This window comes from Aquarana catesbeiana, linkage group LG02 (assembly GCF_042186555.1).
Source record: "Aquarana catesbeiana isolate 2022-GZ linkage group LG02, ASM4218655v1, whole genome shotgun sequence".
Lineage (NCBI taxonomy): Eukaryota > Metazoa > Chordata > Amphibia > Anura > Ranidae > Aquarana > Aquarana catesbeiana.
The window spans coordinates 628,910,447-628,924,796 of record NC_133325.1 but is presented as its reverse complement, the minus strand read 5'-3'; the positions used below and the strand labels follow the sequence as shown (position 1 = coordinate 628,924,796).

The 14,350-nt window shown below is 41.4% G+C and overlaps 1 protein-coding gene across 2 annotated transcripts in view; it reads right to left on the bottom strand.

The window, feature by feature from the left end:
• Positions 1 to 14,350, bottom strand: part of LOC141128852 (interleukin-5 receptor subunit alpha-like) — a 146,452-nt gene that overhangs the window by 83,202 nt on the left and 48,900 nt on the right. For both annotated transcript variants that reach the window (XM_073616425.1, XM_073616426.1), the window contains exons 4-6: positions 6,531 to 6,672; positions 1,004 to 1,112; positions 319 to 494 (exon numbers count right to left, since the gene is read on the bottom strand). In XM_073616425.1, the coding sequence (XP_073472526.1) occupies positions 319 to 494; positions 1,004 to 1,112; positions 6,531 to 6,672 (427 nt within the window). The remainder of the gene's footprint in view (positions 1 to 318; positions 495 to 1,003; positions 1,113 to 6,530; positions 6,673 to 14,350) is intronic.

Genomic DNA, 14,350 nt, shown 5'->3' with positions numbered 1-14,350 from the left:
GCACTATTACACACATTGTAATTGGGGTTTAAATAGAAGCACCTGTCACCAGGTGCACATCAGAACAGAACATAGCCACATCTACTTTGTTTTCTTTTTCTCTCATTTACTGTACATACATTTATACATTCCAAAAAAATTTTTTTTTTTTTAATAAAATTGAAATAAAATTGGACAAAGTTTTAAAGTTCTCAATTAAATTAGACTTTAAAAAAAAATGAAGAAATATTTCATATTACATGGTTAAAATAACTGTTGTATACACTATACAGAATCTACATAAGCACTAGGTCATGAAAAAGGTGAACAAACACTTACCTATCACACCCGTTTGAAAGGTTTTTGAGAAGCGAGTTATATTATTAAAGAACCAAATCCTAACTTTTGGGATTTCATCATTGCTTTTTTTGGGGAAGATATTTTTCATGTGGCATCCTATATTTCTCTCATGACTTTTCAAATACCGTTTGCAAGCCAGTGTTTTATCATATAGTCTTAAAAAGAAAAGTTCAAATTAGATTACATTATTAATGAATGATTGAAAAAAATGGATCTTAAAGTGGTTGTAAAGTCTTCAGGTTTTTTACCCTAATGCATTCTATGCATTAAGGTATAAAATACTCCTGTGCTGCTTATGTCTCCCTCACCCCCCCCCCCCCCTTATACTTACCTGAGCCTGATCCCAATCTAGAGCTGTGCATGAGAGCAGCGGCTCTCTCGGCTCTGTCCCTCCTCACTGCACAGATTAATCATTTCAAATGGCTCCCGCTGCTGTCAATCAAATTCTGTGACGAGGGAGCGGGGGGGCTGACAAGTCAGCCTGGGATTGAGCCCACAAGAGTGCGAAGATGAGCATCCAGAAACGCCGGCTGGGGATTCCGGAAGAGGAGGATCGGGACTGCTCTATGCAATATCATTGCACAGAGCAGGTAAGTATAACATGTTTTTTTATTTTAAAGGAAAAAAAAAATAACCATTAATGTTACTTTAACTTGTAACGTACCTTAATGCAAATGAATATCTTGCATCGGAGGGCGAATCTTTTCTCCATTCCCACGTACAGTTTAGATTGGTTACATTATATATTGCACATGATACATTGCTGATGTACACTGAAAGAAAAGTGCAACCAGAAGCTGTGAAGGACTGCAGGATGATTTTTTTTAATTATGTACACAGATTGGTCATATGACATGCTGTTCTTACAGCCAGGACTATATTTAGACATCACAACTGATTACGCCCTTTTAGGTGCCTCCCAATGCAATGCACAAAGTTTGGCCACTAACAAGAATAAAAAAAAATTAGCAAAAAAAGAATAAAAGTAAAAAGTGTAAACAAATAAAGTTACACCCAAGCACTTAAAATCCTCCACCCCCCAAAATTTTTGAACCCCCCTACCCCCGCATACACAAATAAATGCATGTATCTGGAGCGCCTACACACAAAAATGGCAATTGTGGTACACATGCTGCATATCACAATGTACGCTGGAGTGAGAGCAATAAATTTAGCAAATCAAGCATATTTATTGCTTGACATGTTGGGTATCTATTTCCTTGGCTCATCTACCACTGGTAGGTGAATAGGGATGAGCTTCGAGTTCGAGTCGAACTCATGTTCGACTCGAACATCGGCTGTTCGGCAGTTTGCTGAACAGCAAACAATTTGGGGTGTTCGCGGCAAATTCGAAAGCCACGGAACACCCTTTAAAAGTCTATGGGAGAAATCAAAAGTGCTAATTTTAAAGGCTTATATGCATGGTATTGTCATAAAAAGTGTTTGGGGACCTGGGTCCTGCCCCAGGGGACATGTATCAATGCAAAAAAACTTCCTATGGGTTTCCCCGTCACGTCAGAGGGGGCAGGGTCACCCGGTTACGTAACGGGAGACCCCACCCCCCTCTGACGTCACGGGGAAACCCATAGGGAAGTCCCGTCAAGTCCCCATGCGTCAGAGGGGGGCGGGGTCACCGGGTGGCCCTGCCCTCCATTATTTAAGAAGTGTCAGAAGAAAAGAAGCGTCACACAGTGAGGGCCTCCTATGGATGCGGAGCGGCCCAAGAACGAAACGGGGAAGAAGACGCCACAGAGGAAGATGCTGGACGTGAACACCGGAGCAAGAAGCAGAGGATCGGAGGAAGAACCAGAGGAAGAAGAAGATGGAGGAAGAAACCAAAGGAAGAAGGAAGGAAGAAGGAAGAAGACCCGAAGAAGATGGAAAGAAGAAGACTTGAAATAAAGGAATTGTCAAAAACTGTCTCTTGTCATTTTTAAAATTTTTGACACTTTTTTTGTGAAATGGTAGGGGTACTTTTGTACCCCATTACCATTTCACACAGGGAGGGGGCGGCATCTGGGGTCCACTTGATAAAGGGGGCTTCCAGATTCCGATAAGCCCCCCGGCCGCAGACCCCCACAACCTCCGGCCAAGGGTTGTGGGGATGAGGCCTTGTCCTCATCAACATGGGGACAAGGTACTTTGGGGGGCCGCTACCCCAAAGCACCCCCTCAATGTTGAGGGCCTGTGGCCCAGTATGGTTCAGGAGGGGGGGTGCTCTCTCGTCCCCCCTCTTTTCCTGCAGCCTGCCAGGTAGCGTGCTCCGATAAGGGCCTGGTATTGAATTTCGGGGGACCCCATGCCATTTTTTTTTTTAATTTTGGTTCGGGGTTCCCCTGTTAGGAAATCCCATGCCGTTTTTATCAATGAACTTTTATGTGCATTGTCGGACCGACAATTCGTTAATAGCCACGAGTAGTTTTAAATGACTTTTTTTCCTTTGAAATGTCATTTTGCTGTCAGACTGTTCTAAACACGGGAAACATGAGCCCCTTTACAGGCATACTATAGACACCCCCCAGGTATGAAATTTAAAGGAATATTAGACTTTTATTGTTTCACTTTAAGCATTATTAAAATCACTGCTCCCGAAAAAAACTGACATTTTTAAAACTTTTTTTTGCATTGATACATGTCCCCTGGGGCAGGACCCAGGTCCCCAAACACTTTTTATGACAATAACTTGCATATAAGCCTTTAAAATTAGCACTTTTGATTATTCATGTTCGAGTCCTATAGACTTTAACAGTGTTCGCGTGTTCGAACGAATTTTTTGCCTGTTCGCATGTTCTGGTGCGAACCGAACAGGGGGGTGTTCAGCTCATCCCTACAGGTGAGTAAAAGGCTGTTTAGATGCTATAATTAGCTTTTTTTTCCCTCTTGGTACTAAGCATCAGCTACCAATACAGTTGTATATTGCTAGAAAAGAGTAGCTATTATTCCCTCTATACAAAATATATTGTTTTGTTGCTTGTGGTATATAGTTACATAGTAAATCTGGTTGAAAAAAGACACAAGTCAATCCAGTTCAACCAACAGAGAATAAAACACACACACAAAACACACGAAAACCTCCACTATCTTATACCCACAGTTGATCCAGATGAAGGCAAAAAAAAAAAACAATAAAGCATGATCCAATTTGCTCCAGTGGGGGAAAAATATTCTTCCTGATCCCCCAAGGGGTAATCAGATATTTCCTGGATCAGCTTTACCTATTAATATTAGTATCCAGTTATATTATTATATTGTTTACTCGTTGACATATTAATTGACTTTTCTCAGAATGCTACTGTTCAAAATAAATTGTTAAAAAGCCCTTGAAGTATCAGTAGTGCCAGGTGAGAATGGTGTGTCATCTCCAATTACAGAGAGACATTATATCTAGCAGTTCCTATGGGGTGGCACTACAATAATAATAAACCCCAAAAGAAAAATGTTATATATTACAGGATAGGGTAGTGTTAGACTAGCAGATATAAAAGGACTTGAATAACTACCGTATATACTCGAGTATAAGCTGAGATTTTCAGCCTTTTTTTAGGCTGAAAGTGCCCCCCTCGGCTTATACTCGAGTCACCACTGTCTGCCTACCTAATCAGCATGTCACGCAGACAGACAGCAGCCATTCCAGTGTACAAAAGCCGCGCCTCCTCCCAGTCTGTGATAGGCAAAAACACTCACGTTCCCAGCAGTCAGTGTTCAGCCTATCACGGACATCCTCTTATCCGTGGTATGAGGATGAGCGGATGTCCGTGATAGGCTGAACACTGACTGCTGGGAAATTGAGTGTTCCGCCTATCACAGATGAGGAGGAGGCGCGGCTTTTGAACACTGGAATGGCCGTCATTTGTTTTTATGACACGCTGATTGGTGCTATGGTGGCTGCAGATCAGCACATGGAGGCTGCAGATCTGCACAAGAAGGCATGCACAGGACACAGAGAGGATGCAGATTGGCACAGGTAGGCTGCAATAGACACAGGGAGGTATACACAGGACACAGGGAGGTATGCAATAGACACAGGTAGGCATGCACAGGACACTGGGAGGTATGCAATAGACACAGTGAGGTATGCAGCTGCAGATGGGCATTGTTGACCCTCTTTTCCACTTACAGTTGCTGCTGCATTTCTCACCCTCGGCTTATACTCAAGTCAATAAGTTTTCACAGTTTTTTGTGGTAAATTAGGGGCCTCGGCTTATATTTGGAATCGACCTATACTCGAGTATATATATATATATATATATATATATATGAAGCTAAATTCCAGCTAACGCTCTATAAGCAGTTACAGCAACATTTTTATTTTTCCTTTTGGGATAAAGTTAAAAGCACCCCTGTCAGTGGAAAATGTTTTGTCTCAGTCCTCTAACTGCTGCTTTGCCTGGACAACTTTGTCTGTTAACCACTTAAGGACCGGAAGGATTTGCCCCCTTATTGACCAAGCCATTTTTTGCGATACGGCACTGCGTCGCTTTAACTGACAATTGCGCGGTTGTACGATGCTGTACCCAAACAAAATTTATGCTCATTTTTTCCCCACAAATAGAGCTTTCTTTAGGTGGTATTTTATCACCTCTGTGGGTTTTTTTGCGCTACAAACAAAAAAAGAGCCCCAATTTGAAAAAAAATAACATTTTTTTACTTTTTGCTATAATAAATATCCAAATTAAAAAAAATTAAAAAAAAACAAATTTCTTCATTAGTTTAGACCAATGTGTATTCTTCTACATATTTTTTTGTAAAATAAAGGCATATTGATTGGTTTGCGCAAAAGTTATAGCGTCTACAAAATAGGGGATAGATTTATGGCGTTTTTATTATAAATTATTTTTTTTTGGACCATTGACATTTATACAGCGATCAGAGCTAAAAATAACCACTGATTACTGTATAAATGTCACTGGCAGGGAAGGAGTTAACACTAGGGGGTGGTCAAGGGGTTATATGTGTTCCCTCATGTGTGTTCTAACTGTGGGGGGATGGGACTGCCTGGAGGAGGAGACCGATCTCTGTTCCTAATCTTTAAGAGCAGCAGATCTGTCTCTCCTCCCCTGACAGAACAGAGATCTGTCTGTTTACATTTGACAGATCTCCGTTCTGTCTGTCAGGAGCGATCATGGGTGACCTGTCATAGGTCTCCGCCATCGCGCCCACTAGAGCTGTTACAGCGGCCGACGTACCAAGACGGCGAATCGCCCAGGGGAGCCAACCTGCCGCAGTATAATTGCATGGCTGGTCCTTAAATGATTAAAGTAAGTTAAAAAATAGAAGGCTCGCTGGCAGGTTCACCAATTGAAAATAAAGGAAAAGAGCCTAAAAAGAATACCAATGCAGCCACAACATGTAAGAATTGAGCAGGTGCAATTTAAAACCATTGCTATTTTTGACTTTCATACCGTTTTAAGCATCCCTAATTACTCCAAATACAATAAACATGGTATCTGATCTTAATACAAGAAAATTGCAGACAGCAGAGACTGCAGATAGGAGTGTTGTGTCATCACCCTAATATCCGCTTGGGATTCAAAATTTTGATTGCATTGAAAGTGATTATAGGAATGTGTTTTTGTTTCAGTGAACAAATAAATAAATATAGATTGTTTTAATTTGAGGTTATTGCAGTTGTTTATAGTTTCTCTTTTGCTAATTAGTTGGCAAAATGTTTTTTTTATTCATATTGCATTAGCATGTGAAATAGAGTTATAGGTATGGTGCTTCTCAGACAGATTCCCCGCTGGATTGTTTTTAAATATTTTACATATAGATGGTTTTATAAATGATAAGATTTTCCCATTTTGTGCGATCAGATATATGTTTTTTCTGCAGGTTAAAAGATAAGCAGTATGTGATGGCATACATATAGTTCCATACCAGGCAAACCCTCCAAGTTATTGTATTATGAGAAAAACTTATTTTATGGTCCTAGAAGAAAAGGCAGCCACTAAGAAGCAAGTAAATGGTGAGACCTAAAACTAGCTTACTGACATGGTCATATCAACGTAAGTCATGCAATAATAAAATGTTACAGCATTTTAATAGCTATAGCCTAAAAAATATCAGTGTTTCTTTACAGAGCTCTTTATAATAATATAGATCATGTGTACATATTCAGAACAGTTCTATCATATGGTAAACACATAACTGCAAATTCTAATTTTATCAGACAGAATATTTTTGTAACTGACCTGGTGGGGCATGATAAACATATTCAGTCTTATTGCCTTCAAAAACAATTGAAAACATATCACAAAGTGCAGTTGATACTGATGCTATGAACCCAGGATGTAGATGAAAATAAACAATTCTGTAGTTTTCTGTCAATATCTCCTAAGAAAAACATCAAATATATTACACTTTAACAGTTAAAAAAAAAACAATGTCTGTGCAAAAAAGTAACAAGAAGATATGGCCTACACTGGGCTAAGAACACCCTCACTACCACTAAACCCATGTGATACTGCTTGGCTCTGGAAAAATGCCTTTTCAGTTTAACCACTTGCCACCCAGGCCAATTCTGACACTTCTCTCCCACATGTAAAAATCATATTTTTTTTGCAAGAAAATTACTCAGAACCCCCAAACATTATATATGTTTTTTTAGCAGAGACCCTAGGGAATAAAATAGTGGTTGTTGCAACTTTTTATCTCGCATGGTATTTGCGCAGCTATTTTTCAAACACCTTTCATGCATTAAAAAAGTTTCATGCATTTTTTTTAACACTCTTGATTACAATTTTTCTTACATGTAAGATACAAAAATACACAGTCTCAGTTTCATTAATTCCAAATGCAATTACAATTCTCATACATCTCTTTTACTATTCCATTATTATTATTTTTTTCCCCTAAAGATTTTATTCAGTATAAAAAAAGCATGTAAAGAGTTCACAACAAATGACACAGTAAGACATTTACCAAACAGGGTATAAGAGCAGAAAATACAGGAGACAACTTGTATAAGCCAAAGTAGTAAAATAACCGGAAACACAACCAGGTCTACAAATTGTTGTAGAAGTAGAGTGGAGGCTCATTTTTCATTTCCCCCGCCCCGAGTGGTGAAACCCAACTAAGGAAAGGAGGTGGCTGGTATGGTTGGTCCCAGTTAAAACATCATGAATGATGTATCCTAGAGGGTAGGTAGCTAGAGCGTAGGTGAGTTGTGATTGTTAGGGCCATCAAGTAGGCAACCAAAGAGGGGGAAGTAAAGATGGAGGGTGGGAGGGGAGAAAGAAATAGTAGGGGAAAAGAGGGCAAGTTAGGAAGTGCAGGAGAGAAAGGGAGAAATGGGAGAAGAGGAGGGGTGAAAAGGGCAAGGGGTCAGGGAGGGGGAGGAACGAGCGGATGTCATGATGGACAGCCCTCAGAGGGCTCACTCCCCACCTCCCTCTGCTGCCCGAGGAGAGTCCACGATTAGGGCTGATGGTTCATGTGCCAACCTTTACGAAACGTATTGGTGAAAACATTCAGTGGTCGTGAAGTGGGTCCAGCATGCCCAAGTGAATCAGAGTTTTTGCGTTCTTTCCTGGGATATATAGATCAATTCTTCCATTTCTTTTATTTTGGATAGTCTCCCGAACCATTCTCTGATCGTTGGAGTGTGTGTGGAGCGCCAGTGGATTGGGATGCAGAGTCTAGCTGCATTCACATGCATGGCCATTGACTTGTAATAGTCCTTTTTGGGCAGTAATGTGTGATGTAGGAGGAATTGTGTGGGGGTGTAGTCCAGAGTATATGTAGTGACGTGTTAAATGACTTCACTGACCTCTTCCAAAAGGGTTGAAGGTATTCACAGTCCACCATATGTGAAGCATAGTTCCTTCCTGTTTTCCACATCTCCAACATGTGTTGGGAATGGAAGCGGAAAACTTATCGAGTCCTATGCCACCTTGTGGCTATTTTTTAGCCATTATCTTGAATGGCCACATTTAGAGAGCATTTATGGGCATATTCATAGATGGTATCCCACGCTTCTGCGGAGAGAGGCGTTTGAAAGTCCCTATCCCAAGACACCTGTGAAGAAGCTGGAGAGGGGGTCAGCACAGCTGAAAGAAAAGCATATAGAACGGATATCAAATGTCTTTGTGATGTTTTGCGGTGACAAAGGGATTCAAAAGGAGTGAGTTGCCTGGTCCTGCAAGACTGGTGTGAATGGGTCGAGAGAAAATGTCGAATTTGTCTATATGACCAAAAGCAAAATGAAGCAGTTTTAGAAATGTTCGCCAGGTTCTCAAAGGGGAGAGGGGATCCCTTCAAGAAAAAGTGGAGAGCTAGAACGTCATCGTGTGGCCATTCGTGGAGCAAGAAGGAGCGGGAATCCCCTAGAGGGAATGCTTGGTTTCCTCTTAATGTGGTCAAGGGTCCCAGGACCAAGACAGTTAACCCGGACCTTGTCGCTCCACCCAAGGCCAGAAGGGAAGGGTGAATTAGCGGGTGTGTGGAGATCGCCTGTGACCAGTGTTTGTTTGGGAAATAACCAGGGGAGTAGATGTAAGGGACCCGGTATAAGTGATTTTTCCAGGGCTACCCAGGTCTTTCTGGTGGTATGTACGTTCCAATCCACTATCCTAGTCAGGTGGCATGCCAGGTAGTATCTGTATAAATCTGGAAGACCGATGCCCCCACTGTTTTTCTGCAACGTAAGGCGGGAATATTTTATACGAGGTAGAGAGTTTCTCCAGATAAAGGCAGAGCAAGCTTTCCGTTAAGCTGAGAAAAAGGCTGGGGGGAGGTGGATAGGGATGGTTTGCATTAGATAAAGTAATCTTGGCAGAATGATCCTTTTAATCAATGCAGAGCGGTCGAACCACGAGACGTTCCGGCCCATCCACTCCTTGACATGGTTTTGAACTTTGGTAGGGGCTATGTGAAAATTAGACATATAGAGGTCTGACAGTCGGGTGGTAATTCTAATTCCCAAATATGTGATTGCCTCCTTCTCTCACTGAAATGGGAAGGCCTCTTGACAGTGAAGTACTTCCTGAGTGGGAAGAGTTATATTCAGGGCATGTGATTTTGAATGGTTAATCTTGAGGTTGGAAAGACTGCCAAAGAACTCAAGTTCTTTCGCAAATTGGGCAGGGAGGTGTGGGGCGATTCCAGGGACAGTAGGATGTCGCCTGCAAAGGCTGCAACCTCAAATTACCTATCACCGACAGTCAGACCCCTGATTTCAGGATTGGTTCTTATTCTGTTAAGGAGGGGCTCCAGTATCAAAATGTAAATTAGAGGGGATAGGGGACATCCCTGGAGTGTACCATTACTGATGGAGAAGGCATTTGACAGGTGGCCGTTAACTCTTACCATAGTGGATGGGTTCGAATATAGGGCCAACACATGCAGGAGCATACGAGGTGCAAGGCCGACAGCTACGAGCACCTCCCGCTTGTAGTCCAAGGCCACTGTTTCAAATGCCTTCTCGGCATCAAGGGAGAGGAAAAATCCTTGTGATTTAGACAATGTGAGCCAGTGGTGGAGATTTAGGGTGCGGATAGTGTTGTCCCTGGCCTCCCTACCCCAGGACAAATCCCACCTGGTCCAAGGAGATGAGTTCAGGAATCAAGGGGAGTAATCTATTGGCTAAGATTTTTGCGTAGATTTTAATGTCCACGTTCAATAGGGATATGGGTCTAAAGCTCGAATCTTGGGCTGGGTATTTACTTTCCTTTGGGATTACAGCTATGTGTGCTACCAACATTCCATCTGGTAACACCTGGGGATCCGAGAATGCATTAAAGGTGGAGAGAATTTTGGGGGCTAGGGTATCTAAGAATGACTTATAATACTGGAGAGTAAAGCCGTTCAGTCCTGGGCTCTTGCCAGTTTTCATTTGTTTAATTGCCAGTTCAAGTTCACATATAGTAAGGGGGATCTCCATATCCTGGGCATGTTGGGTGGATATTGGTTTTGGGGTGTATTGTGAGAGGAATTCTCTAATGCGTTCAACGTGTGTGGTTAACGAAGACGCTCCGAGGTGATTAGAATGTAGGTTATATAATTTGGAGTAAAAACTCTCAAATTCCTTTGCAATGTCCTTTCTTGGATAAGAGTGTTCCATGAGCATTTCGCAAGTGGTGAATTGTGGATGAGGTTTTGGAGGCTTGGATCGTACAGGCTAAAAGGCGTCCTCTTTTATTCCCATGCTCATAGAAGACTCTTTGGCCAAGAATATAGCGTCTTCTAAATTGTTTGCCTAGCTCCTCCAGGAGGAGAGAGCGTGAGTGTAGTAATTCCTGTAGGGTGGACTGAGCATGTGTTTGTGAGATGTTTCTAAGTTTTTGATTGTTAAGATCAGAGAGGTAATGGTTTCTTGTGTATCTTTTAGCTTTCCCAGCGAATGCAATAAGTTTGCCGCGAATCACACATTTATGTGCTTCCCAAAGGGATACAGGAGAGATATCTGGAGTGGTGTTTTCCCTAAAGTAAAGGTGTATGCGGACTTCAAATAGTTTATTGTCGTTGGATCGTTGAGTGGGGAGGGGTTCAGTCTCCACATTTTGAATCTAGCGCAAGTCTCTGGGTAGGAAAGGGTGATCGTGATGGGGTGATGGTCAGAAAGGAACATTGGTTCTATAGTTGTCTGTTGGAGGAGGGGTAAATCTGATTGGGAGAGAAATAAATAGTCTATTCTAGAATATTTACCATGGGGGACCGAATAAAAGGTATAATCCTTATCAGAGGAGTACATAGTGTGCCAGGTGTCGTGGAGTGTCAGGTTTTTCCACCCCTATTCCTTGTTCCTGCGTTACTCATGTTCTTAAATGTTTTAATTGGTCCATGAGGTAGTATAGGTATAAGTCCAGTAGTGCCATTCCTGCTGCCGTTTTAGGTCGCTGTAGCGTTATAAGTTTTATTTTACATCTGCCTTTGTCCATATGAACTTTGAAAATTGAGAATTGCATTTTCTAAATATCTGCTTAAGTATTCACACCGGTATATGCGAGAGGACATACAAGCTTGTGGGTAAAATTATAGTTTTAATTAAGTTTAATATTCCAGCTACTGAGAAAGGTAATTTATTCCAAACTCTTAGTTTGTTTTTAACATATTCTATCATCGGGTATACACTAGCTTGCAGAGCTTCCACTGGTTCTAAAGTAATATTTATGCCCAGATAATTAAATGAGTTCACTACTTTTAATGGGACTTGGGACCCTTCCCCTGCCTCTTGATCCATTGGCATCAATACAGATTTCTGCCGATTGATCATGAGGCCTGAGAACGACCCAAATGTGTCTATTTTTATGGCTTCCACCAACAATGACTGTGTGTCTCTCACGAATAATATAATGTTGTAAGCGTATAGACCTGCGTTTTTGGTCCTTTCCCCTATACTAATTCCTTTGACCCTTTCAGACTGTCTAAATCTCATAGCCAATACTTCTATTGCAATTGTGAACAATTTAGGGGATAAAGGGCACCCCTGTCTTGTTCCCCTATATAACCTTATTGTAGGGGATAACAATCCAGTTACCAATAAGTTTGAACATGGTTGTTTATATAATATCCTTACCCATTTCCTAAATCTATGACCAAATCCAAATCGCCTCAGTGTTATTTGAAATAAACTCCCACTCTATGGAGTCGAATGCCTTGGCAGTATCCAATGATGCCAAGGCACTCGTCTCTGGGATAAAATTCCTCAATTGTGCTATTAATTGTGTTCTCCTTTTCTTAGCTGATGTGGATTTTTCTGGCATGAAGCCTGTTTGATCACTATTTCTAATAGATAGGATTACCTTGTTTAACCTCCTGGCCAGGATTTTTGCCTGGATTTTGTGATCTACAGTATATTTAGGCGCGAAAGAGAGAAAGAGAGCGAAAGAGAGAATAGCCTGCCATACCTCCTCCTTCTCTATTTTTATTTTCCATCATCAATACTTTTTCTTCTGTAAGCTGTGGGAACTCCAGGTCCTCTAAATACTTCTCTATCTCTTCCGTTGCACATGTCAACGTAGAAGTGTACATTGAGGTATAATATTTGTGGAAACAGTTAAGTATCTCTCCTGTATTTACCAGATCCCCTTGCTCATTTGTAAGCTTTGAGATCATCAAAGACAATGTTTGTTGCTTAGTTATAAAGGCCAAAATCTTACTAGGTTGGTTTCCCTGCTCAAAATTTCTTTTATTTAAAAAAAAAATATTTTCCACTTAGCATTAACTGCTAATTGGTTCCTATATTGACGCATTAACCCTTCCCACCTTATCTGTTTATTATTTGAGGGACTATCTATGAAATCTGCCTCTGCTTGGGCACATAATCCAGTCAGTTCCTCTTCTTCCTGTCTATTGGGCCTTTTTATATATGAAATTGTTGATTTCAGTGCTCCTCTTAAAAATGCTTTGAAGGTGTCCCAAGTCATCCCATCCATCTTGTTATCTCCATGTGCTTCTAAAAATACTTCTATCTGTTCCGGCACTCGGTCATTGAATCCAATCTGTTTTAACCAGTAGGGGTGTATCCTCCCCCTGGGGCCTATTTTCAGTTTAAACATTACTGGAGTGTGATCCGACACCAACCTGGGCATGTATGTTACTGAGTGTAGCAGAGATTGTACCTTTTCATTCCCCAACACCATATATATTTGTGACAGACTCCCTCTTCCTGATGCTGACCACAAATATGTTCTCTTATTAGGGTTCTCTAACCTCCAGAGGTCTACCCATCCATCCTCCTTCATAAGTTTCCCAAAAATATCAGGTCCTACTGTTCTCTTTTAAAGGGATCAAAGCTTTATTTTTGTCAGAATAAAGAGTAATTGTACAGACATGTAAGAACTTTTAGTTATGTAAAACTCTTTATATGTAGTACTTTGTCCCCTGTTGCTAGGTGCTTTCCAAGCCTAGTTATGCAGTCTGCCCTTCCCTCCCTTACCCACCACTGTGGCAAATCTGACAACAGCTAGGAAGGAGATGGGCTCATCATAACTGTAGTTTTGTCTCTTGTTCATCCCCCTTTTCGGTGTAAGCTGTGCATCATATATAGAAGCAGTATTTCTACCACGTCTATATATTACAGCCTAAGGAAGCCACGGTAGTAGTGTCATCCTTGGGATCAGCTGTGTGCACTTGGAACATCAGGTTTCTTTTTTCAGCAAGTCATCGGAGGTGGTGGGCATCATAATAAAGACAATGGATTTACACTGAGGGAAAGGTTTTTGGGATTGTATTTTTAATAAAGGACTTGTCACTTTGGTGTCTTTATTTCTATTTTTGTGAACTGTGTGCTCCATACTCATTCACATAACGGGGGGGGGGATATCTGGCCCCCCCTTATTATTAACGGGGCTTTCCAGTTCCAATTATCCCCCCCCACCCACAGATTCCCACAACCACCAGGCAAGGGCTGTGGGAAAGAGGCCCTTGTCCTCATTAACAATCAACATGGGGACAGGGTGCTTTGCCGGGGGGTCCCCAATGGTAAGGCACCCCTTCACATTGAGAGCATTTGGTCTGGTATCGTTCAGGAGGAGGGCCACATGCTTATCCTCCCCTCCCTTTCCTGGCCAACCAGGCTGCATGCTCAGATTAAGGGTCTGAAATGGATTTTTAAGGGGACTTCACACATTCAAGGGGCCTGGTATGCATTTTGAAGGCCACTCTACACATTATTTTTCATTCTTGAGGTAGTATAGACATGTGCAGTTTGTTTCCTTCCGAATCAAAGTTCGGACGAAATTTTCGTTATTCAGAGATTCATATGCATCTGAATTTCCGAATTACAATAGTAACAATTACAATAGTAACGAATCCAAAATAACAAAACAAAATTTCGTCTGAAATTCGATTCAAATTTGAATTGTATTAGAAAAAGAAATTGAATTTGAAAACAAATTTGAAATATAAACATATTGCTGACTATTGCTGATTTCCTTAAGGCTCCGTTCACATCTCGGTGTTCCGGATCATGGGCGGAATCGCTGTGATTCTGCCTGCTATCCAGAATTGCGGCAAATCGCGGGATGCCCGTGCGATCCCCATCACCTCCAATGACACCAAGATCGCGATT